Source organism: Lepidochelys kempii, chromosome 11 (assembly GCF_965140265.1).
Source record: "Lepidochelys kempii isolate rLepKem1 chromosome 11, rLepKem1.hap2, whole genome shotgun sequence".
Taxonomy (NCBI): Eukaryota; Metazoa; Chordata; order Testudines; family Cheloniidae; genus Lepidochelys; species Lepidochelys kempii.
In genome coordinates, this window is record NC_133266.1 from 52,039,206 (window position 1) to 52,064,591 (window position 25,386).

At 40.6% G+C, this 25,386-nt stretch overlaps 2 protein-coding genes across 15 annotated transcripts in view; one reads left to right on the top strand and one right to left on the bottom strand.

Moving 5' to 3' along the window:
• The window catches only part of PMS1 (PMS1 homolog 1, mismatch repair system component), a 101,718-nt gene that overhangs the window by 2,087 nt on the left and 74,245 nt on the right, over window positions 1-25,386 (top strand). For 8 of the 13 annotated variants that reach the window (XR_012154333.1, XM_073306163.1, XM_073306164.1 and 5 more), the window contains 2 exons: window positions 16,412-16,568; window positions 24,297-24,479. Coding sequence is in view for 12 of the 13 variants with exons in the window: in XM_073306163.1 (XP_073162264.1) it covers window positions 16,412-16,568; window positions 24,297-24,479 (340 nt within the window). In the remaining variant the exon portion in view is untranslated. Of the gene's footprint in view, window positions 1-11,531; window positions 11,688-12,895; window positions 13,207-16,411; window positions 16,569-23,296; window positions 23,381-24,296; window positions 24,480-25,386 lie in introns of those variants that run through there. The other 5 variants (XM_073306153.1, XM_073306155.1, XM_073306154.1 and 2 more) reach the window with 5 other exon arrangements.
• On the bottom strand, window positions 163-12,894 carry ORMDL1 (ORMDL sphingolipid biosynthesis regulator 1). Of its 2 annotated transcripts, XM_073306181.1 has the most exons (5): window positions 12,748-12,894; window positions 6,982-7,161; window positions 4,600-4,751; window positions 2,958-3,010; window positions 2,234-2,378 (listed from the first exon to the last, which is right to left on the bottom strand). In XM_073306181.1, exons 2-5 carry the CDS (start codon window positions 7,153-7,155, stop codon window positions 2,326-2,328), a joined length of 432 nt encoding a protein of 143 aa, XP_073162282.1. In that variant the 5' UTR covers window positions 7,156-7,161; window positions 12,748-12,894; the 3' UTR covers window positions 2,234-2,325. The 2 variants fall into 2 exon arrangements, with proteins under 2 accessions (XP_073162281.1, XP_073162282.1); XM_073306180.1 differs by lacking the exon at window positions 2,958-3,010 and having other exon boundaries at window positions 163-2,378; window positions 12,748-12,886.

Sequence of the window (25,386 nt, forward strand, 5' to 3'; positions counted from 1 at the left end):
TATGTGATGTAAAGAGACAAAACCCTTAACTGCTATCTGTAGGAATTACATAGGTGGGTGGGTGTGTGTACGTTTCCTCATTAAATTGAATAGTTGGCTGGAGTAAAATGTACCATGTAATATAGTGTTTTGTTCTTACAGAGGAAAGAATAAAGCCAGATGTGTATTTTGAACAACTTGTTTTATACTACAAAGAAATAAAACCATCATAGGGAAATTATTTTAAATGCTGTAAACCACATAAGCCATTGGGAAAAAAGTATCTGAGGAGAAAAGGAAAAAGCCTAGTACAGTGATGTGTTGTACAATTATTGAAAAGATTTTCCTATTCAATTTTAGACAAGTTTTACATAGTGTTTCAAACACTAATCCTATGTTACTATCAACAATCTATTTACAAAAGCACATCACCAGCTGTAAATTTTTTGCTAAAATGAACAAAAGTACAAAGTACAATACTGATTCCTAGTCTCAGTCATTATCATTTATCCTTTATATAAAACAATATTTTCAAAAACAAGACACTTTCAGAGAGCTAGCATAGCCCTATGAAGCAAACTTGATTTTTTTTAAAGTAGCCAGTTATCACTTTATATTCATAATTATTAGTTTAACTTGAAGATTCATCTGTTCATACGAGCCGTTCAGTTACTATGAAGTTTCATAGCGCACTGCTGATAAACTACAGCCAATCTTCCATCAGCCAAAGTAGCCAGAAAAATTCTCCTGCTAAGGGAGACAAATACGCCCACCAGTGGCTAAAAACTTGATTGAATTTTGCAAGGCAAATCTTTATATAGGTGTTGGTTTTGCTGCATGAACATTCTTGTAATCCCTGTAGCCAAGGCTTAAACTAGGGCCATGCTCCTAAAGGCCACAGTTCTTATGATAACCTAAGGAAGTTCCTGTCTCCCCTCTCTCTCCACCCCAAATCCAAGCCAGTTCAAAATGTGCTAAGCTGCTTTCACTTGGCAGTTACTCTGCATATCTTACAGGATCCTCTCTCTTTTTCAAGACACAAAACTAAATGGTGAGGCCCCAGCATATACATCCATCACTCTAATTACAGAGCTGATTATCCACAAGGGTAGTACAGTACTATACAGTAGTGGAGTCACCCCTGAAATTTAGATTCTTGCATGTTTCTTGAACTTCTTGTCAAGGTGTTCCAAGAAATGCAAACATCTACATTTTCTTCTGCTGGACCATACAGTTAACATCTATAGCTTGGTTGTTCACCCACCACCAGTTTGGGCTTTTACTTTGTGATTTTACTAGCTAGAGAAAGTGGTTTCTGCTGGATATTCCAGCAACCTGCAAAACTGGACTGCCTCTCCTCTTAAAAAGAAAAAAAAAAAAAAAAAAAAAGGCCATTATAGACCTCTTAACCACTAAAACATGGCCTAGCAATCAAATAAAGAAGACTGCCCAAATCTACACCATAAGAAGTTTTCTGTTTTTAGAAATTCTGTGCTTTAGTTTCTCAAAACAGATTAGCAGCCCTGTCTGGAAAGTTAAAACAATGTTGACGTATTTCATTAGTATATGAAAAGTGGGCTAGCAAGCTGATGTAGAAATCCCCTGAATTGACACATAGGACTGGAGATGTCTTTGTAACTAAGGTCTCAGGAACAGATATAAGTACACCATTAAATCTCAGCAGTAACCAGGTTAAAAAAAAAAAACAACTACATTGTCTACCTTTAGGTGTTGCCAGACAACCCTTAAACTATAAAAGTGAACCATTTATAATCCAAAAGCAGTAACTGGCTACTTTTACATAATCTAAGCATGAGGCCTCACCAGTTCTTCAACAGAGGATTCCGGGTTTACATATTAACTTGCTTTGCTTTTACTACGGCTATCTGGCTGATTTGTGAAAATTGCCCCTACGTTTCAACTAAGTTATTCACACCTTCTTTGCAAGTCACTTGTGTCACCTGGGCATATGTATTCTCTTAGTGCTGATTACGTTTTAGAGCTGGGCCTGCCCAGTTCCTCATGGAAAACCTCTCTCTGAAAGATTTACCATTCACATTAAATACTGAGAAGCATCTTCCTGTAAAAGTCTACTTGCCTTCCAAACAGCATCCAAAGTAGTAGCAATTAGATCTCAGGTGTGAAAGTATCTCATTGTATGTTACTAGATAAATGGCACAGCAGACTACCCATTCCTTCACCTGAGAAAAAGCAGTAGCCATGGCAGGTTTTGGTCAGAACACTTCAGTTTCACATCTTCTGATTAGTATTTGTTGATGCCAAAGATTCTTACACCATGAAGCTGTGGCAACTTGGGGATAAGCACACTCAAGAGAGAAGCTGTGTTCAGGATGAAGTGTGCTGGATCATACTTGGTATAGAAGCTTGCCAAGAAATACCTGCAGAAACAAAGGGAGTAAAGACAACTGACAAATCTTGTTTTTTGTTAAATGAAGAGAATTTAAAAAAACAACTGTAAAGTCATCAGGGGACTAAGAAAGGATTCAAGGGATTTGGGGGGTGGGGCGGAGGACAGAACAGAAATATTTCTCCTGCTTTAAGATGCTTTTATAGTTTCGGCAAATTATGGCCTGAGTATCTTTCTCCCACAACCCTAGGGTCAGGGTTCTGAAAAACAAAAGCTAGATTTTCCCTCCCCCACCCTTTCAACCTGAGGTCCTCATACTCAAAAGTTACAAGGCCAGCTGAGAACTCAGGTTTTAAATGGCACAAGGTGTTATTAGTTTTATATTTTAACCTAAATAAATTTATCATAAATATTAATTAGTTTAATAAACTCTGTGACAAGGAATTTGAAGTCCTCTAAAGCAAAGAGGACACTGAAGTTGAGTGACCTGTGATCAGTCAGCAAAGTATTAAAAAAAAGCCTGCAACCCTTTTGATGTTTCCACTGCAAGTTTGCTATTGTAATTTAGCTAGTTGACAACCAGTTCAACTGGAAAAGTTAGAGAACATACCATAGATTCCAGCTATCTCACCCTTTTTCCTGCTGTTACAGTCTACTTCTTTGCTAAAAAGAGCCACAAAACAAAGCGATAATTGTGAATTTCCTTGGGTTTTTTTGGCGAGGGACTATTCTTTGTTTAAAGTGGCGTAATGGGATGTTTTTACATATTGTGTAAGCCAGGGCTTGAAAAATGCTCTTGCATTCTTGCCACGTCTTGCAATGGGAGGCTTTCCCTGAAAAAATGGAGAAGACAATGACATCCGTTTCTGTGTAGTAGTGTTAAAAATTTAAGAAGTTTCTTGCCAGTATGATTTTGAAATAGCCTTCTAAGTATGAACCAATTTAGGGTTCTTCTTCCAAGTCTGTAGACAGCTCAGTGCTGCTGTTGCTAACACTTTTTACAAGCTGTAGAAGAGGACAACTATAGCAAGACTCTGAGATGTTTTATTGCTGCAATTTAGCATCCTGAGAATAGAATCAGGTCAATTTCATTCAGCTGATGCTTAGAAAGTCTGTGAACAAACACCAGAGGCAGGTATTGGACTAATTTGAGGTTGGGTGGAGGGGGCAGAAAAAACGAGTCTGGGATGGGGCAGAGTGGCACAGATCTCATTCCCCTGAAGTAGCTAGAAGGCTAGGGAGGAAAACGGTAGTGTGCATCCTATCCCCCAGGAGGCTCTAAGGTGGAGAATAGCAAGAAAGGACCTTTTCCCCCCCCAGAGCCAGAAAAGCAGAAGGAAGCTTCAAGTTTGATCAAAAAACAAACTAGCCATCTTCCATACAAGCCTCTGGAGACCCTGAGCAGCTAGGAATTCTGGCATGCTCCTTGCTTCTCAGCAGATGGGGACAAGGATAGGTCTTTCATCAGCACGCTGTCCTTGGATCTTGCTGATGGCTACCTATCACTAAATCTGGCTGCTTACTAGTAGATTCAGTCCTTTGGCTACTAGGTGTCTGGTAAGTTTTTCAAATGCGGTGTAGGACATGATCCTGCAGGTGACGCTTAGCACTTTGTAGGATTGGTCCCTTAGTACTTAACTGACTTTCCTTTTATTTGCATAGTTGTTGCCGTTACAATTCCGTCAACACTGGCTGGGGTGTGTGTGAAGTTTTTGATCAATTGTATTTACATTGTTACATAACTTGCGTAAATAGAAACAATCCTACTAGCAAAATGCAAAACTGACATGAAGTGCTATGGATCAGACTCAATAAGAAGTATGGCGAAGATCACAGAAAATGTGAGATAGGCACTTTTGATGCTTACAGAAGTTGAAATCACAAATACTGAGAATCGAGTTACTGTTTTCAGCATACACACGGTACTTTATGAGGAAAGTGTTCTGTTAAGCTTCATAAAGAGCCTAATTCTACAGACCCTTTTGGTTGTTAATATTTGCAAAATTGAGCCTCTATTTCAATAACGGGGTTCAAATCTGCTTGGAAAAGAATGATTGTAAACTAATTTAATCTCCAAACACATGCTCTGTAAACCTATCAAATAGAGACAAAAATAAATGAGGAAAAAAAGATTTAACAGATGTAAAGTATTACTAATTGATTAATTCAAGGTTTTTATTCCAAATATATATATTATATTAAATTTCAAGTACACACACAAGATAGAATGATTCTAACAGTTCAGAACTCACAGAATTATTGGAGAGATTGTGAAGAATTTTCGTGAGGATGTAAATTGTACTCCATAGTCCAGTTGCTCCCAGTGTGTTAGCAGCCTGGCTTTCCCCTGGTCAGGTGTTTCAAAAGGAGTTCCCTTTACCGCATGTAAGAATACATACATTCCCTGGGGAAAGAAATTTTTGTAAAAAGTAGCATTATTAATTATTATTATTTAATGTTTTGTATTACTGTAGCCTCTTCAGGGCCCCAACAGAGATCAGAGCTATATCATGCTAGGCACAGGTATAGGCACATAGTAAGAGAGTTCCTGCTATGAACCTCTTGCAACCTGGACAGAAAGTATAGAAACAGGGAGAAGAGGGCATGAGGGTGGAAGGAGAAAGACACACAAAGAAGTGAAGTGACTTGCTCAAGGTCAGCAGGTCAATTGCAAAGCCAGGATTAAAACCAAAGTTTCCTGGTTCCCAATCTCATGCCCTATTCACTAGATTACATAGCAAAGATTATATGGTGGAACAGACTGTAAATAAGAGCTCTAACAAGTTCAGAGCTGCTAATCAGTAGTCATAAAACACAATATTAAAGCGCTCAAATAAATTTGTTAGTCTCTAAGGTGCTACAAGTACTCCTTTTCTTTTTGCAGATACAGACTAACACGGCTGCTACTCTGAAACCTGTAGTGATGAAGAGAATGTGATGAAGCCCCTTCGGTAACTTTTAGTCTAGTTAGTAAAACAAGAGCCCTTGAATAGAACTATGTTTACACTGCATTTTTAGGATAGCATCCTTTCTTAAGATAGCAATCTTTTCCCTAGATAGTGGCAGATCATGTAAAGTCTTAGGCTATGTCTACACTATGGCTTATGTTGGCATAATTTATGTCGCTCAATGGTGTGAATAAATCACCTCCATGAGCGACGTAAGTTACACCAACTCCCGCTGACACAGCTATCACTGCTCGCTAAGGTTGTTTTATTATGCCAACAGGAGCGCTGTATGTGTAGACATGCCGTTATTGTTGATCCTGGGTTGTTGGTGGTCTCAGGATGCTAGATAAATGAATCTCAATTATGGCACAAACTGATGAACTGTGCCCCTGGTTCTCTAACCTTGACATAACATTTATACTCACATCTATAAAATTTTAAATGATCACTGTAAAATTATAACATCCTAAGGCAGAAAAGGCAGTTTGAGCAAAAAGAGAAGGCATTTTTTTTCAGGTCAGATTGGCAATGACTTTGGGTTTATTTGCCTTCCTCTGCAGCATATGGGTGAGAGTCAGTTGCCCAGATTATCTGGGTATATCTCACTTAATAATTTCCCTGCCATTGTGGGGGCCTTGAGCACTGGTGCACCTCGGTCCCTCCCACTCTCTGCTTGTGGCACACAATAGTCTAGTCTCCTGTGGGCTGTCGTACTTTGGTCTAATTTTGGTTGTTGGTTTAGCACATAGATGCTGGATGGTGTTGGTGGTCTGTGACATATAGGAGGTCAGACTTGGGACCACTAGATCATCTTCCAGCTTTAAATTCTATGATTCTACGAGAATTATTTTTCAAGGCTCTGAGTGGACAAACACTTATGCACGTGAGTAATTTTATACAAATCAGTAGTACCACTGAATTACTGCATAAGTGTTTTCAGGATCTGGGGCAAAGATTTTAATTATAGTCCTGAACGAGAGTCCACTGAAGTCAGTTATCTTTCTATTGCCTTCAGTGAGGGCTGGATCAGGCCCTGTGTGAACATAGGGGGTTCTTTTTTATATCATGCAGAGCTAATATAATCCCTTCTTCCAAAGTGTAAACAAGAAGCATAAAGCCCAGTAGATGTTTCCATCCTAGGATTGTGTAAAATGCTGTAACTTTTTTTTTTTTGGGTTGCCTCAGAGTTCTTCAGGTAGATTAATAGCTAATACAAGGGGGTTACACAGAGTATGTTCTCCTCAATATGTGTGCTACTCCCACTAATATTTAAGGCTCATCTCCTTACAAATAGGACAGAGTGCATAGTTATTAGCAATCAATTGGCATTTATGATTTGTAACATTCTGGTTTAGTTTTCTAAGAACTTTTAAAAACATTTTAAACCATTTCCCCAATTCAAAAATCTTTGGCTGAACACTAAAATCAATAACCGCATCTTTTACCTTCTCTGTTTTTTTGCCCTTGTTAAAAACAGTAAATTTCCATTGTAAAATGCCTAATACTCTGGCTTGTGAGTAAGCTCACTGCAGAAGATAAGACAGTTTGTTTGGCCATTTAGGATTTCATTGTCTACACAACCTAGAGTCCTTTGTATCTTTCTCCTCTTCTACATCACACAAACATATATACATAAGTGCCAGCTAATTTCTTAATGTCTGTTACAAGACAGAGTACTATACTCACCAGATTGTGAATCACATTTGTTAAGGTCCATGCAACAGGAACACTGAAGAAGGGAATGCTGAGCAAGACAATATGAAGCATACCAACTCCAAGTGCGTAGGTCAGCCACATTCCACGGCTGTTCATCACCCTGGTGTTTGGATTTACCTCGCTATGGGCAACTCCTACGTTCATTTTGCTCTATAAAAATAAAATTGTATGAAGACTGATATCACAGGATTCATATATTAGAGATAGTCAGTATATCTCACATATAATGTTAAGACCAGGAGAGAGACTATTATTATAAATAATCTCTAATGGGGTAACACAGCTAGAAAGAGCATGTGTATTGGGTAGAACACAGGACTTTGAAGTCAAAAGTTCTGTCTTCTGACATTGACTCATAGTTTGATCTTGAATATCTGTACAACAAGATTAGAGGATTGCCATTCTGAAACCTAGAATATCCAAAGAGTCAGTATGTAGTGATGGAAACAGTTACAGCCATGGTTGAAGTTCATAATATCCCGAGGTTGAGTCATCACTGGGACTCATGGTCTGTTACTGTCCAATTTTTAAGTTCTCACCCATTTTAACTTTACAAATTATACCTATGTGGTGTACAGCTACAGTATGATCTGTAAAAAGAAAAAGAGTACTTGTGGCACCTTAGAGACAAACCAATTTATTTGAGCATAAGCTTTCGTGAGCTACAGCTCACTTCACGAAAGCTTATGCTCAAATAAATTGGTTAGTCTCTAAGGTGCCACAAGTACTCCTTTTCTTTTTGCAAATACAGACTAACATGGCTGTTACTCTGAAACCTGTTAGTATGATCTGTATATATGTTATGCCAAGTACCCTAGAGACCATTGTTACAACATAGGTAATTCAGCCAGTCACCATCCTTACTGTACAGCAAATTTGCATGTGGCAATTTTATTAGGTTGCGTGAGGGAGAATGCATGCATGGTGGACTATTTGTCCGAACTGTAACACCTGTGTGTCCAACTGCCACCCATACAAATCAACACATATCTTCCAGCACCACCTCCTAGACACAAACACAATCACCTGACACATGCAGCACAAACCCCTCATTTTCTACTCACACAAATCCATACAACTTTTCCAGTGCAATATAACCCACACACAAATCAACACAATCATGCACACCACACCCCCAAACATCAGTCTGAAGACTATAATGTAAGTTGAATCAGTGTGAAGTGATGGAAATAGTCTCAACAAATAGACCTCTCAACCATGCTTGTAGCCATCACCAGGTTCAATCACCACTGGGATTTGCAATTTGTTACTTAATAAACAAAAACAAAACACACCCAACGATTCAGCTACTAGAATAACTCAAGCATTCTGTACCTCAGTTTTCCTACCTGATAGGGTTTTGTTTGGCTTAATGTTTGCAAAGGGCTTTGAGATCTCTAAGTGAAAAGTGCTTCACAATAATTTATTTGCCTGTGAGGCACCTGAGGTGGAGAAGTCCCGGTCCTCCTCTGCCCCACCCTTTTGGTCCTGGGTTCTAAAATGCCATCTTCCATTTTTATCCATCACTTGTTAAAAAAATGGTGCCTCATTCATGGTGTCATGGCTTGTAAGGCTAGAACTACTTCTACTCATTTTCTAGAAAAATATATTTCTCGCCGCCTAAAACAGGCCAACTGAAGTTATCAGCCTAGCAAGATTAGATAGACAGATCAATCTTGCAAACCACAGATTCATCTGGGGTGATGCTGTTTGCAGTGAGTTCTTGCACAAACCTATTTCCAAATCTGCACATAAAAGGATGAATTACAACGCTCAAATCAGAAACACTCTCTGCCTTCAAATGTGGTAGTGGTTCCCACCATCAACAAAACAGTTTAAGGGGAGAATCCAAATTGTTCTAGTACTGTATATAAATTGTAGAAATCACCCAAGCCTTGGCCTCTGCAATGTCTTCTAATTTAATCAGCTTAATAAAAGAGGGGGCGAAGGAATAGCTCAGTGGTTTGAGCATTGGCCTGCTAAACCCAGGGTTGTGAGTTCAATCCTTGAGGGGGCCATTTAGAGATCTGGGGCAAAAATTGGGGATTGGTCCTGCTTTGAGCAGGGGGTTGGACTAGATGCCCTTCTGAGGTCCCTTCCAACCCCGATATTCTATGATTGACTCTCTCTCTCAACCACAAAGATGAGCTCTGGTTCTGGCCAGAATCCAAGCCATTTTTTGGCGTACTGAAACTTTTTAAGAGGAATGAAACACAATGGATGAACTATTCTTTACAAACTATGAATGCATATAACATTATATAACTTTTCATCTCAATGCACTTTAAAGTTCTACATGCTAGACCACAGAAAGGCAGCCACCTCTAGAGCGGAAGACAGCACCCAAATGGCATTCAGCACATTTCAGAAAAAGGTGTATGTGAGATGTGCATATGAGAGGTGACCGTTGTTTGGGAACTGAGGGGAAATAGGATATATTAAGCAGTGAGAATAGTGCAATCTGTACTCTTATGAAAACCCTCAGATGTTTTTCATTGTCAATGCAAGCTGGTGAGAGCTCAGTTCTAAGGTGTCAGCTGAAAGGCATATACAGTAAACTTGAATTCCATGCAGTTTATTGTCTCAGAAGGAAAAAGGAATTAGCTGGTCCTCTGATTTCAGGGGCTCTAGGTGCATCCCCTCAGTCTGACAAGTAGGACTGTAGTTCCTTTTCTTTACAGATGGCCCCTGACCAAGAGACCTCCTGGTCAAACTCTAATTGTTAGCTCTATTTTCAGCCTATATTTAAGGTAAATTGTGTTTCTAGTCCACACGCTGATGCTGCCTCTTCCATGTAGGGTGCTGAGGCTGGGCAGGGATAAATGGGGCAGAAGTGATTTAGTGCTATTGACTTCTTTTTTTAACCCCTTTTGCTACCATGCTGCAATAAGGGCTTTTCCAAGCCAGCTAGACCCTTAAGAGAACAGTACAGCACAACTGTAAGACAGAAACTTCACATTAAGGTCTGATTAATGAAAAACCAGTTACAGAAAGTTTAAAAGCAAAACAATTCCCACCCTCCTTAAGAAAGGGATAGATAATAAGACAGAAAATATCATATTGCCTCTATATAAATCTATGGTATGCCCACATCTTGAATACTGGATAGACTTGGAAAAGGTTCAGAAAAGGGCAACAAAAATTATTAGGGGTGTGGAATGGCTGCCATATGAGGAAAGATTAATAAGACTGGGACTTTTCAGCTTGGAAAAGAGACGACTAAGGGGGGATATGATAGAGGTCTATAAAATCATGACTGATGTGGAGAAAGTAAATAAGGAAGTGTTATTTACTCCTTCTCATAACATAAGACCTAGGGGCCACCAAATGAAATTAATAGGCAGCATGTTTAAAACAAACAAAGGAAGTATTTTTTCACACAACACAGTCAACCTGTGGAACTCCTTGCCAGAGGATGCTGTGAAGGTCAAGACTATAACAGGGTTCACAAAAGAACTAGATAAATTCATGGAGAATAGGTCCATCAATGGCTATTAGCCAGGATGGGCAGGGATGGTGTCCCTAGCCTCTGTTTGCCAGAAGCTGGGAACGGGCAACAAAGGATGCATCACTTGATGATGACCTGTTCTGTTCACTCCCTCTGGGGCACCTGGCACTGGCCACTGTCAGAAGACATGATACTGGGCTAAATGGACCTTTGGTCTGACCCAGTATAGCCATTCTTATGTTCTCCTCACATATGCATACACACATATAGTGAAAAGAAAAGGAGTACTTGTGGCACCTTAGAGACTAACCAATTTATTTGAGCATGAGCTTTCGTGAGCTACAGCTCACTTCATCGGATGCATGCCGTGGAAACTGCAGCAGGCTTTATTTATACACAGAGAATATGAAAAAATACCTCCTCCCACCCCACTGTCCTGCTGGTAATAACTTATCTAAAGTGATCATCAGGTGGGCCATTTCCAGCACAAATCCAGGTTCTCTCACCCTCCACCCCCCCACACAAATGCACTCTCCTGCTGGTGATAGCCCATCCAAAGTGACAACTCTTTACACAATGTGCATGATAATAAAGTTGGGCCATTTCCTGCACAAATCCACGTTCTCTCACCCCCTCACCCCCCTCCCAAAAACCACACACACAAACTCACTCTCCTGCTGGTAATAGCTCATCCAAAGTGACCATTCTCCCTACAATGTGCATAATTAAGGTGGGCCATTTCCAGCACAAATCCAGGTTCTCTCACATCCCCCCCACCCCCATACACACACAAACTCACTCTCCTGCTGGTAATACCTCATCCAAACTGACCACTCTCCAAGTTTAAATCTAAGTTAAACCAGAACATCGGGGGGGGGGGGTAGGAAAAAACAAGAGGAAATAGGCTACCTTGCATAATGACTTAGCCACTCCCAGTCTCTATTTAAGCCTAAATTAATAGTATCCAATTTGCAAATGAATTCCAATTCAGCAGTTTCTCGCTGGAGTCTGGATTTGAAGTTTTTTTGTTTTAAGATAGCGACCTTCATGTCTGTGATTGCGTGACCAGAGAGATTGAAGTGTTCTCCGACTGGTTTATGAATGTTATAATTCTTGACATCTGTGTCCATTTATTCTTTTACGTAGAGACTGTCCAGTTTGACCAATGTACATGGCAGAGGGGCATTGCTGGCACATGATGGCATATATCACATTGGTGGATGTGCAGGTATACGAGCCTCTGATAGTGTGGCTGATGTTATTAGGCCCTGTGATGGTGTCCCCAGAATAGATATGTGGGCACAATTGGCAACGGGCTTTGTTGCAATATATGTTACACATATAGTGGCCACTGCTACAGTTAATCTGTTTGAAAAGCCATTTATCAAGTTAAGTGTTCGTCAATTGTTTTTGCCCCTTCTAGCTTCATCGTCACACACAATTTACCAAAGAGAGATCAGATTCTGATGTCACACCCGCCCAAATGCAGAGCAAGCCCAGTGAAGCCAATGGAATTAACTCCAGATATAGTCTTCAGGGTAATAGAGATTAGAATCTGGCCCACGAAATTTTAAAACGTTTCAGAAGACAGTGAGTGTCCCCAGGCCTGTAAAATGCTTTAGTTCTCGACCACTTGAATACAGAGTTTTTAAGGCAGGTGCCAATCGTTGAAAAGAGGAATAACTATCCTTCTATCATATACTAGCAATGAGTTCCCTATTAAAGCAAGAGGCCAGCTACTCTATATCCCAGCTGAGAGGCAGATAGGGGTAAAACCTTTACTCCCCCCCATCATGCATCTTCGCTATTTTGCAGATTGCAGCATGGGAGACTACACACACTCTCGCTACAAAGCAGCTTCACTCAGACAATAGCCACTCTAGATCCTGATTCTAGCTACCTGCATTCAGTGTGAATTTGAAAACTTCCCTTCGTTTCATTTTCTGCTCCATCGGGGCCAATCTGCCATACAATCAGGGCAAAGGCAGACGTCAAAGCCCGCCAGCAAACTAGATCCATTTGCTGCAGGGCAGAGATCCCATGCACTGAAAGATAGGACCCTTTATAGAAAAACAGGGGTAGGCCCCTATCCAAGCCGCAGCGCAAGAGATTGTGTGTGTGCAGGGGCCTGCTGCTGCTTTGTTACCGGAGGAGTGCAGCCCTCTTTGTGGGGCCCTTTGGATCTGGGTTGTACACAAACCACCTCGCACAACTACGGCAGCCCCCTTTTCCCCTGGGCACAACCCTCCTCCCCGCTGCTCCATCCGACCCACGGGAAGGGGACCTACCGCCTGGGCTCGCCTCCCCTCCGCGGCGCCGAACCGATCGCCCCGCTGCCGAGCTCGCCGCTCCCAACCTGCTCTCCGGCGGGTTGCCCGCTGCGGAGCGCGGCGCTGCTGCCGTACGCGCCAGCCGCCTAGTGGTGCAGGCGGGGGGGGCGGGGCCAGCAGCGAGGCGGGGCCAGCGATCCCCCCCCCGGGGCCCTGCGCGCCGCAGAGCCGGGACGCGGGAGCTAGACTCGGCGGGAGCGGCAGGTAATGGCGCTACGCTCACCTGCAGGCGCCGATGGCCCGGAAGCAGGCGGCACTGGGTTGATCTTTGGGGCGGAAGGCGGCTCTAGCGCAACACGTGTAGCGGGGAGTCCCTGTTTGCCTCCGCCATAGGCCACAGGTAACAGCGGGAAGGGAAGAGACAAGTGCCTCGGCCGGGCCCCGAGGGAAAGGCCGGCGGCGAGGAGGAGCCTGATGGTGAGAAACGCCGAGCAGCCTCTGCCGAGTGTAGCGGGAGTCGTGGGTGCTCCCTCAGCTCCTCTGGGAACGAGGCCGGAGGTGGACAACTGTCTCATCCCTCAGCCTCAGCAAGGCCCAGGAGGTGGAGAGGGGAGCACAGGCTGAGGGGGGCAGGTTTCAATTGCTAGTGCAGGGAGTTTAAAATAACATTGGATTGTTAAAAGAAAAGGAGTACTTGTGGCACCTTAGAGACTAACATTTATTTGAGCATGAGCTTTCGTGAGCTACAGCTCACTTCATCGGATGCAGCTCACAAAAGCTCGCGCAAGCTTATGCTCAAACAAATTTGTTAGTCTCTGAGGTGCCACAAGTCCTCCTTTTCTTTTTGCGAATACAGACTAACACGGCTGCTACTCTGAAACCTATCATTGGATTGTTAGCTTCACTGGTATTTGCTGTCACTTCATGTGTGTAGTTCCGCTCTTTGATGTGAATAAGGTACAGCAGTACAGGTGAAATGATACTAAAGTGTGAGATAAGCAGGTAAATGTGGGTTTAAAAGTGGGGAGGGAGTAGACAGTGCAGTAAACAGAGGCTTTTTCAGGGTCAGTCTCAGACCATGGGGATGAACGCCCCCAAGAACTCAGGACCATCACAAACCTTCACCAACTTTTTCTCCACATAATAGGTGCACTTCTTTGACCTGCCTTCTCTAACAAACACATAGCAGCATCTATATTAAAAAAACAAACAAACCCAACACACTACTTGAAGGCACTCAGACACTATGGTGATGGGTGTGGTATAATAATCTATATAGAATAAAATAGGCTAGGGACTTGAAAGAGGCTTGTGTGTATGGTTAGTTTTTGCAACAGTTTTTCCAGAGCATGAAGTTCTCACTGCTGTAGCGATTATCTTAGAAGTGGATATACACTGTATTATCAGCTAATGGGGTAACAACTCCTTTCCCCTTCCCCATACGCACACTGTTAAAGTTATGGTTGAGATTTTCCATGCACAGATATCCAGAGATTCAAATTTATGACCCTCACAACAACAATTGTAATTCAACCAGTTTCCACATATGCCCTGCTTTGGTTGCAGTGTGTATGGTTTAACCACCAGAGAGTCCAGCTCTGCCACCTTTTGATCTTTGCCCTTGTCCTGTGAGAGAAATAATCTTGTCTCTTTTTATTTAAAGACTGACTATTCTTAATGAACAGGCAGAAGGATGCCCAGGTTGAAGGGAGGTCTCTGTGACTAATATATAGAGACCAGTCCTCTTTCCACAGCCCAGTCCAAATGCCCTTTTCTCTATAAAGGCATTGGTGTGGAGGAAAGAAACCCTCCATCTAGGGGCTCACAGTGGTAACAGAACTGCTCCCATGTCCTTATGGAGCAGTCTATGTAGCTGCCCCCCTTCCTCTGAAGTCAGTGGCCTCTGATCCTGTTTGTTGACAGATCCCCTGTTCCCTGAATAGTTGCTTCAGGTAGGCCATGTGGAGCTGGACTCCATAGTGGGCAAGCAGTGTGCACCCTATGTTAGATTGTGAGTTTTACCACTATCCTATGGAGTGTCCTTTATATAGAGTTGTCTGCTCTCACAGAGGAAGGGGGAAAGATGTGGGGCTGTTGTGCATGAATAGCTGTTGCTGAGATCCCTTCTATAGGTCCACTGCTTGCGTCTGTCAACGTAGACTATCCCCAGAACTTAGTGTCAGTGATACTTATGGTCAAATAAAAACATTCAGCAAGCTGAAGTTGGAGTTTTTTGTTTTGTTTTTACACAATCAGTCATGCTAATTTCAATTTAAAACACAGTGGGGAAATATCAATATTTACCAACTGATTAAGGGTAAACTTTGCAGAGGAAATGCTCAAGTGTCTGAGAGGACACTGTAAAATCAGTAGTTTAAAAATTATTTGAAATGCTTATTGAAATTCTCTGTCACTGTCCTTTTTAAAGACAAAGCTAATAATATTATAGTTGGCATGTATATAACAATTTAAATCTTCAAAGAGCTGTATAAACATTAACTAATATCCACCTTATTGCCCCAATTCTGCCATTATGCGTGTACTTTACATGTGAGTATAATTAGGTTCAAGGTATGTAAAGGTAAGATATGCATAAGCATTTGCAGGATCAGGATGTTAGATTGTGAACAGTTCAGTGCAGGGAATATGTCTTTATCTTTATTTGTAAAGCACTGTGTATGTTTTATGGCAGTATGTAAGTGTTTTATAAGTAATAATAGAACCCCTTTGTGGCAGGTATGGTAAGTATTATTCCCATTTTACTGATAAGGGATATATAGAAACAGAAATTAATAACAGGTTTCAGAGTAGCAGCCATGTTAGTCTGTGTTTGCAAAAAGAAAAGGAGTACTTGTGGAACCTTAGAGACTAACAAATTTATTTGAGCATAAGCTTTCGTGAGTTACAGCTCACTTCATCGGATACATTCAGAAATTTATGACCTGCTTAAGGCACATGGTGAGTCTATAGAAGAGTCAGGATTAGAGTTTTGGAGTCCTTGGCTTCTATTCTCATGCTTCTGCCCTAGTCCACACTATCACTGAATATGACCATTTCTAACAGACCAAAACCCAGCCCTCTGTGGGCCATATTCTGCTCTTAGATTGCACATAACTCCAGTTAAGTCAATATGCGTTACAGCCTCACAACATATCTGAGTAATAGCTCAGTAATTTTAGGTAGACTTTAAAAAGCCTGATGTCAGAAGGGTTAGAAAAAAGAGGGGTTTGTGACTTTCAGATTTTGGCACCAATCCTGGGCTCCTCATGGTCAAGAGGGGTCCACCTATACAGATATGATTTAGGATCAGGACCATATACTGTAATCATTTAATCAAGGAACATGTAAGTGCTCTCATTGGTATTGAACAGAAAACAAATGTACCTGAAAAAATAACCATGGGACTATGTACTGTTTTGTCCGTTGCTCAATATTACTCTGAATCCTTGCATTGTCTAATGTAGAAGTTCTCTACTGTCATACTAGTGTTTTTCTGATATAGGGCCTGACCCTACACAAGATCTCTCCTTGTGAATGTATAGTTCTTACTGTTTCCCTAATTGCATGATTCACCTAACTAAATGTAATGCATTTTTGATAATTGAAAAGTGATTGAATAAAAATGTCATCATGTTTGTAATACACTCTTTAAATTCTTGTTCTATTATCTCTTTCCATCCAGCTCCTCTGATTCTAAAAGCCCAGGGATGAAGCAGTTGCCAGCTGAAACTGTCCGGCTCCTTTCAAGTTCTCAAGTGATCACATCAGTTGTTAGTGTAGTGAAGGAGCTGATAGAGAATTCCTTGGATGCCAATGCCACAAGCATTGATGTTAAACTGGTAAGTCTTCTCTGGTATTAAGTTAGACTTAAGATGGAAAACTGGATGGTAGTATACTGGGGAAATTTCTCCTGTTATGTAAGGGTGTAAAAGTCTCCTTTTAAAAATATACATCAATTATAAATATGTATATTTTAATGCTAAAGTTAATGGGCAAAATTCTGCTAGGAGTTACATCTAGGCATTCCTCTTAAAGTCACTGAGCATGTAGGGGTGTAAGTGAGGACATAATTTGGGCCAATGAGCAGACCTAATGAATCATTGTAAACTTGCTTTAACATATCTGTCTTTATAAAAACACCAGAAATGACACTGCCTGAACAGTGGTTGGTTTAGAGATTGTTGGCCATATTAGTTTAGTTTTCGCACTTACGGGCACAAATGTGCGAACACCTAAACCCCGTTCTTGCAAAGAAAACCACCTAGTGGACCTCCATGCCCATTTAGAGCCTCACTGAAGTCAATGGAATTTTACATAGTTGTCACATTTCACATTTGATTAATAGGATGCAATCTTGGCATGCAGCAGAAAAACAAGTATGAAAAATGTTGTCATTGACCATGTCAGAGGCTGTTTTTCAGGCTTTTGTAACTAGAACATTTAACTTTTTATTTTTTCAAAGTCTTCAGATGGTACTAATCAGAACAGTACCTTTTATAATATTTTTTTAACAGGATATTTTAAAAGTTAGCATGTTACCAAAAAATATTGGCTGAAGCCAGAAGAAAACAATGCTTTCTTTCCCAGATAAAAAAAACTTGGCAAATAGATCAGTTTCTCTTGATGCAGAAAATTTTCTATTCTTTAAATATTTCAGCGAATGAAAAATAACATTATTTCGTTGCTAAGTACAAAATGTCACTGATGCATGTTGTAAGAACTAGTTTGTTCACCATGTAGAAATCCCAATGTCCTTTCTTAGAAAGTATAGTAGATATTTGAGTTATTCCCAAATTGCAAACTCAAATACCGAGTGGCAGACATGGGGGGCCAATATAATTTCCACCAATTTCTTGGATTGCTTCCCCTAAGCTACAAATATCACCGTGTTATCTGAATGGGATTTCAAGCATCTCCTATCTGTGCTCCAGCCTCTCTCAAACACTGAACAAGGTGCTCATTTGCACTGTCTGCATCAGCTGAGATGGAGACACAGTATTTTCTTATGATCGGTTTATTAAAGGTACTGTCATCATTCATGCCTCCTAACTACTCATGTTTAGTAGTATCTTACTCCATTGGGAATGCTCATGGAGTACAATAGTATTTCACTTGTGAGTAAGGGTATCAGAATCTGGACCTTTTCAAAACTTGTGGAAGCCCACAGAAAGTCAGTAGAAATTTTCAGTGGTTATTGTGTATGACCCCATCTCTCGTAGTGAAATCAAGCGTACTTCTAACAAGAGGAGTGAAAATGAGGAACCCCCAGCAATAATAAGAAAGAGCCTTCTGGATCTCTCAGCTAGGAAAGAATAGACCCACTCAAGAACAAACCCAGCCACTTCTGCATCTAAGCTCATGATCCACGATGTTGAAGGCAGTTGATAGATATCAAACATCCATACTGGTATTATCATCATTACCAATTGCAAGAAGGAGATAAAATAAAGCAACAAGGGCTGTTTCTGTGTCATACCCACATCTGTAACTAGTGTGACAAGGTTCAAGGAGATGTGATATGTCTAGATACTGTGTGAGTTCCCTTGCCACATCCTACTTAATACTGATCTTAATCAAAAGAGGAAGATTCAAAACTTCTTGATAGTGAGCTAAATTGCCAACATCATCTTGAGGGGATGACAGGCTGACATCTGATTTTTAGGAATCGTGTGCATAACTTTTGCTTAATAAACAATCTGTAGACATTGGCAGTTTCCACCAGCAATTGACCCAGTACACCTCTCCTTCCTCCCGACCATCACATGCTGTTTCTCACTAGCCACTGGCAACATGGGTCTGAATATCAGGTTGTGGTTTGTAGTTCACCCATTACCCCAGTATCTCAGTGAGTCATATGGGCCAAAACTTAAACAGAAAAAAACCTAACTTTGTCACCTCAAGATATCGTTCTGCTACCATAGATGCAGAGAGCTCAGCCCAAATTCAAAGAAATTGTACTGCAAAATACCTAGAAGTTTCTTTACAACAGGAAGTATTTGAATCAGCAATCCAGTGGAGATGCCCTAGATTAATCTGGATTTTAATAACTCGAAACAAAGTTTCTGATCAAGATTTTATGGAGGCACTGGAGGCTCTTTGTACAGTCACACACTATAACACCATGGATTCTCATTATTTTGGGGTTGTTTTTTTTTTTGTGAAATAAGAATACTTTATATTAACATACTATTTTTATTGGCCATAATTTAAATAAGATTGAAAACATAATGCATGCCCACAATTACGCTAACTCTGCATAGGTTCCAGAGTGCAGCAGAGAACATGAAACTTTTACAAAATTACTGTTCAAACCTTGCCTCTTCCAAAGAATATTAAGGGCCCAATTTCTCATTTATAGGAGTAATCCTTACAAGAAGAGTCTTACCCTCGCCTCTGAAGAAAATTAATGGCGTAGTACTGCAAACCTTGTTCACAGGAGTAATCTTTACTTGTTTCAAGGAAACTACTTTGTGTGAGTAAGGATTCCAGTGTAAGGCGGACTAGGTGGCTCAGGTGACAGATACAGTTTAACTCTGATTATCCAAAATTTGGAAATGTCCTGAAATTTGTTTTTTTACAAGCTCTGGCTTTTCTGAAATTCCATGTCCTACACTGATGGTGTTTGCCTGAAACATACCACCCTGTTAACAGGGAAAGCTGGGGGTGGGTTCATCAGACTCACTGAAATAGGTGGCTTGTTAGTCCAGCCAGATACAAGGGAGGCGGGAGTGGCTCTTTGGATAGATAGTGTCTAAGGCAGCGTTTCTCAAATGCCGCCACCAGGGGTTTTTCCTGCAGCCATGATAGCCTCCTGGCTAGAGATGGGAGAGGGGCAAAGCCAAGGGACTCCGGGGATGGACTTCAGCTCCCTCTCCCGCCAGCTTCAGCCATGGGGGTCTGGTACTGGGCTTCAGCCCAGGGGGGCGGAGCTTCAGCAGGGCCAGTCTTACTAGGCGTCATGGTCGAGAGGCAAGGAGTAGGGTGAGCCTGGGATGTGAGGCCATGGAATTGAGCTCAGGGCAATGTGGGGAGGAAGTAGGGGGGCCTGTGAAGGTGATGGGGAGACTAGGGGAGTGGGTGAAGACAGCAGGGATCAGGGGGATCTGAGGAAGACAGGGAAAGGCACCAGGACCAGGGGAACCAACTTACAACTGTACATTATTATTGAGTCTGCAAAAAAAAACTCCTACATAAATAAATTATGATTTGGACATGTATATGTGCATATTTATTTGTTTTTCCTAAAGTTAATGAAGTATTTTAGGAAAATTTGTCAGAGTGGCCACCAGCAAGAGTTGGTGGCTGCATTCTGAGGCCACCAAAAATTTTGTTCTGAGAACCCCTCTAGGGTGTGGATTAAACAGTCCTGATATAAGAATCTTTAGCGCAACCAAGAAAGCTTAAGCAACTGTTATTTTATTGTTAGTTTCTTGTTTAAAAAAGCTAAGCCCCAGGGAGTGGGGGATTAGTTTTTGACTACAGTGTGTTCAGACCTTCTTTTACAGAAGGTTGGGAAAGGCATCTGCTCACACTGGAGTTCTGCATAAATTCCCAGAGCAATTTGCATAATCTGGTTTGTGTCTATATTTCATTGCTAGGTCACTGTCTGGAATTCAACCAAGGGAATTTCTGAAAGTTGACACCTGATTTCTATTTATTGACACACAATGAGTTGATGGTATCAGTCCAGTTCCTAATGGACAAGTGCATACATCAGAGTTGGCTTTCTTGTTGGCTATCACTGTCTCAGCAGCTAGCCCAAGATTCAGTCTCTGCTACCCTCTTGGTTTGTTTGCTCCAGGTCAGGTCTGAAGCATGTTAGTTCATTGATGGGGCAGTGTTACATTGCCACTGCATGTGCTATACCTCTGAATAAAGAGAAGACGTAGGCCATATCTACAATACCAATTTTGTCAGTATAACTTACGTCGCTCAGGGGTGTGAAAAAAATACCCCCTGAGCAACATAATTTACACCACAGAAGCGCCAGTGTGGGCAGCGCTATGTCAGCAGAAGCTTCTACCGCCAACATAGCTACTGCTGCTCGTGGAGGTGGTTTTATTTTGTCAACGAGAGAGCTTTCCCATTGGCATAGAGTGGCTACATGAGCGATCTTACAGCAGCGCAGCTGCATCTTTACAGCCATGCCATTGTAAGCTCACTATTGTACACATGGCCTTAGTTTTCAGAGCTGTCTGTATGTCACCTTTTTGAATAACATCTTAAAAATGAAAAAAAAGAAACAATTTTGCAATAATGATGGAAGTCTGACTTAAATCCACAAAGGAAAACACTATCATTAAAATAAAACTGTAATGTAAAATAAAAGATGAAGAAAACGTTCTTGTGACTAGAGCCTGGAGATGAGACTTAGGAGATGTGGCTGTTATTTGCAGCTCTGCTACTGATTTGTTGAATGACCTTGGACAAATCACTGAGGCCTCTCCTTGCTTCAATTTCTCCATCTATAAAGTGGTAGTATTAAAAAGTAGCTACGTCAGGAGGAGATTTAACTAATTAATGCTTGTTCAGCTCTTTGCTGTCTTTTAATGAAGGTTCTATAAAGTAATAGTGTTATATTATTCTAATTACAAAGAAATGGAAACCAAGATGAACAGGTTACAGTGTGTCAGATATAACAAAAAAGAATTAATATAAATCAGATAATGTTGCTCACAATGGGGAAGCATGGGAATGATACGGAATTAATAAGGTAATGGCTGTCTTACTAATGATATTACTAATATCTAGTTACTAATTAATTAATTACTAATACTAATGATATTACTAATGATACTAATAATGTGCCAGCAATCCCCCTCTGCCATGTACGTTGGCCAAACTGGACAGTCTCTAGGTAAAAGAATAAATGGACACAAATCAGACGTCAAGAATTATAATATTCAAAAACCAGTTGGAGAATACTTCAGTCTCTTTGGTCACTCGATTACAGACCTAAAAGTGGCAATTCAAAAACAGACTCCAAGGAGAGACTGCTGAATTGGAATTAATTTTGCAAACTGGATACAATTAACTTTGGCTTGAATAAAGACTGGGAGTGGATGTGTCATTACACAAAGTAAACCTATTTCCCCATGTTTATCTCTTCCCTCCGCCACCCCCACTGTTCCTCAGACGTTCTTGTCAACTGCTGAGAATGGCCCACCTTGATTATCACTACAAAAAGCCACCCACCCCCCGCTCTCCTGCTGGTAATAGCTCACCTTACCTGATCACTCTTGTTACAGCGTGTATGGTAACACCCATTGTTTCATGTTCTCTGTGTATATAAAATCTCCCCACTGTATTTTCCTCTGCATGCATCCGATGAAGTGAGTTGTAGCTCATGAAAGCTTATGCTCAAATAAATTTGTTAGTCTCTAAGGTGCCACAAGTCCTCCTTTTCTTTTTGCGGATACATACTAACATGACTGCTACTCTGAAACCTGTCAGTTAGCTTTGTAGTAGGAGATCCAGACTAACTGAATTATTGGCAAAAATATCCGTTCTCACTGGGAGAAAGCACCAGTACCATTCACCCTAAGGAAACAGGGATTCTAAAACCTGATGTGCCCATTTGTTTTTATAGATATAATTATATAATAATTCTAATTCAGGGGTTCTTAAATTGTTCCTTAGTGCAGACAATATCTCAATAAAGAGATTGTTTTTGGATACCTTCCCTCCCATTTTAGGATTGCATAACATCCCTGTGGCACTTATGGCAATTGTTTACATGGAAAAGTAGTGCTAGAAATGTCTTCAGTGCATTTTACCAGCTCGAAACAAGGGAAAAAGTCAGTACTATTCAGCCAGTGAGCTTTCGTAGACCACAGGCAATTGTTGTGTGGACCACATGGTCTATGAACTAGTATGGGAAGTGCTGATCCAAGATATTGTAGTTTATCAGTGCTGATTTCTTTTAAAATTATCACACTAGTTTTAACTCACCCTGTTGTGCTGTGTACTCTTGTATATTAGATCATAATCTGTTCAGAGAGCCATTCAATAAATGGGAGAAACAGGTTGAGTTAGAGATCCTGTTCTTTGACTGTGAATCTCCTTGCTTGTGCCTGCATTATAACATTTGTTTTGTTATATCCAAATTACAGTACAGCAAACAGCAAAACTTTGTTACAACGCCCCTGAGTCATGTGGTTCCTCTCATTTAAGCTCCTTCTTTAATTTAGCCATCTTGGTTTAGTTATTTATGATTTTAGACCTGCATCTTTTTAATATTATTTTTTTGTTAGATGTTAATATTTGTCATCTCAAAATTAAAATAGTGGAAAAACTTCTCCCAGCAAGAAAACTATATATATGTTCAGTCCTGTTTGTTTGAAGGGCCATCTGCCATTTAGAGGGATATTTAACAAGTCTTCTGAATCTATCACATTGGACTTATTTGAGTGTATTTAAGGCATCATTTTGACAAAAAATTGTACAGCACGATCCACTGCTCATTCTTTTTAAAAATTTTTTTTTCATTAAAGACAACCTACAAACGGAAAAAAAAAGTTTGTTTCTTTCTGATCTATAAAGAAAGCCTGAAACTTTAAGTCCCCACTGCCGCTCCTCTGGCCACTTACGCAGAACACCAGGTTTGGTGTAAGATGGACTACTCTGTGATGACAGGAGAACTAGTGAACTGGTAATCTCATAAAAGCAAAGTGTGAATGTTGAACAATGAGAGGAGTATGGATTTGTAGTCAGATTGTTAGTGTTTTGTTTTTATTAACACCAATTTAAATCCCATGATTAATGTTTTGAATAAAGCAAGCTTTTGTTCAAGATTCAACATCCTTGCCCCTTTCAATTAAAGTTGCCAGAGGTTATAGTAAATATCACAGATACCTCTCATAGGTCCCCCATTAAAAGCAGAGGGAGAGCTGACTTCATATTCTTGATGTCTCTAAGGTGAAGAGATGAGCAAAACAAAAATGTAACCTTTGCCTTCCCCTCCCCTCCCCAACATCCAGACCTTCTCTATATCCCATAAAGAAGCAAAAAAGTACACAGATGTCATTTTAAAAAATCCTTGTAGGTCCTTCTTATAGATTTGGTAAGATAGGTCCCAGTTCCTTTAATGTGTGCAGAATCTAGCCTGTGATGATTAGATAAAGTGGAATACATTAACAAAACATGCATTTCCCTTTGTAAAAGGGAGGGAGGATGGAACAAGAATGAACCATCTTTAACATTTCAGTTACTGATCTTTTTCTCAGTTTATATTTTATAAAGTCATGAGCTAGATTTTGAAATACTTTTAGTGTGTTAGCCCATACTGTAATAGTAGAACTACATAGTTTAATATATTACTTGTTTTGGAACAGCATAAAATTACTTAACTGTTTCATTTTTGCTCTGTACAAGTTTGTATAGATAAGTTATGTGCACATATGTGCTGCAGTCTCTCCACATGGAAATGTCAGAATTTTGCCTATTTTAAGGACTAAAGGACTGGACCCTTAACTACTTAAATACATGTGGATTAACCATTGTATATAGTATCTAATTTTTCATTTGAGATGTATTTTTGTGATTGATGATATTATTACTCTTTTTAGGAGAATTATGGGTTTGATAAAATAGAGGTGCGAGACAATGGTGATGGCATCAAAGCTGCTGATGTTCCAGTTATGGCAGTTAAGCATTATACCTCAAAAATAAGCTGTCCGGAGGATCTTGAAAGCTTGACAACCTATGGCTTTCGTGGTGAAGCCTTGGGATCAATTTGCTGCATATCTGAGGTGAGATGTGTCAGACTTTCTTGCTCTCTTAAACAATTACAAAATATAAATGTGAGGACTTTAGGTTGTGCTCACAACCTCACAGTAGAATGCTGGCTTTTATTTTTAAATGTAGAATTTGGAGAGTTTCCTATCTCTCTGCTGGTTCTTCTGCTACAGTGAAGCCACAAAGCTGCAAAGCTTGCTCATTTTGAATTCACTTTGGGATCAGTCATTGGCTCCTTTATCAGATCAGTTTGGTAGTTGGTTGTGTTTCACTTTCTTGCCTCAATTGGGGAGGCAACTATTTGCACTGTGCCCTGATTCTTTCCTTTGAGTCCAATGTACGGAGGCACTCCGGAATTCTCTCATTCATCATTCAATCTTGTTGTTCTTACATCAATTGCCTTTAAATTATCAATGTGATCTGCAGTCGTGAGATCTGGTTGGACTCCTCATTGTTCCTGGCTATTCAAATATCTATGGCTGCAAAAACACCTTGTTTCGCCTTTGAGTAACCAGGAGCCTACACTCTCACCTGGTCACAGTGATCCATGTATTTATGACCATTACAGCTGAGCACTGCAGTGCACTACTATCTAGGAATGAAACTGCTTACTGCAAAAAAGCTCTGTTTTCAAAATACAACAGTCTACTAAGCAGTACAAAGCATTGAGAGCACATCGTCCCATTGCTTTTCTGTGCACTTTCTTCCCACCTGAATACTGATTCAAGTTCAAGTTTTCCATCTCTACCTTCAAAAGTCTCTGGGATAGGCCCAAACTAGCCACAGGACAATCATGACCTCCCATGACAGTTACTTTTCACTGAAACAATGGACTACAAGAGTGAGGTTTTAGTGTGGGAGTGTATGCATCCATGAAGCTTTGGCCTTGATCATACTAGAAACTAGGCAGAGTTAGGTCCA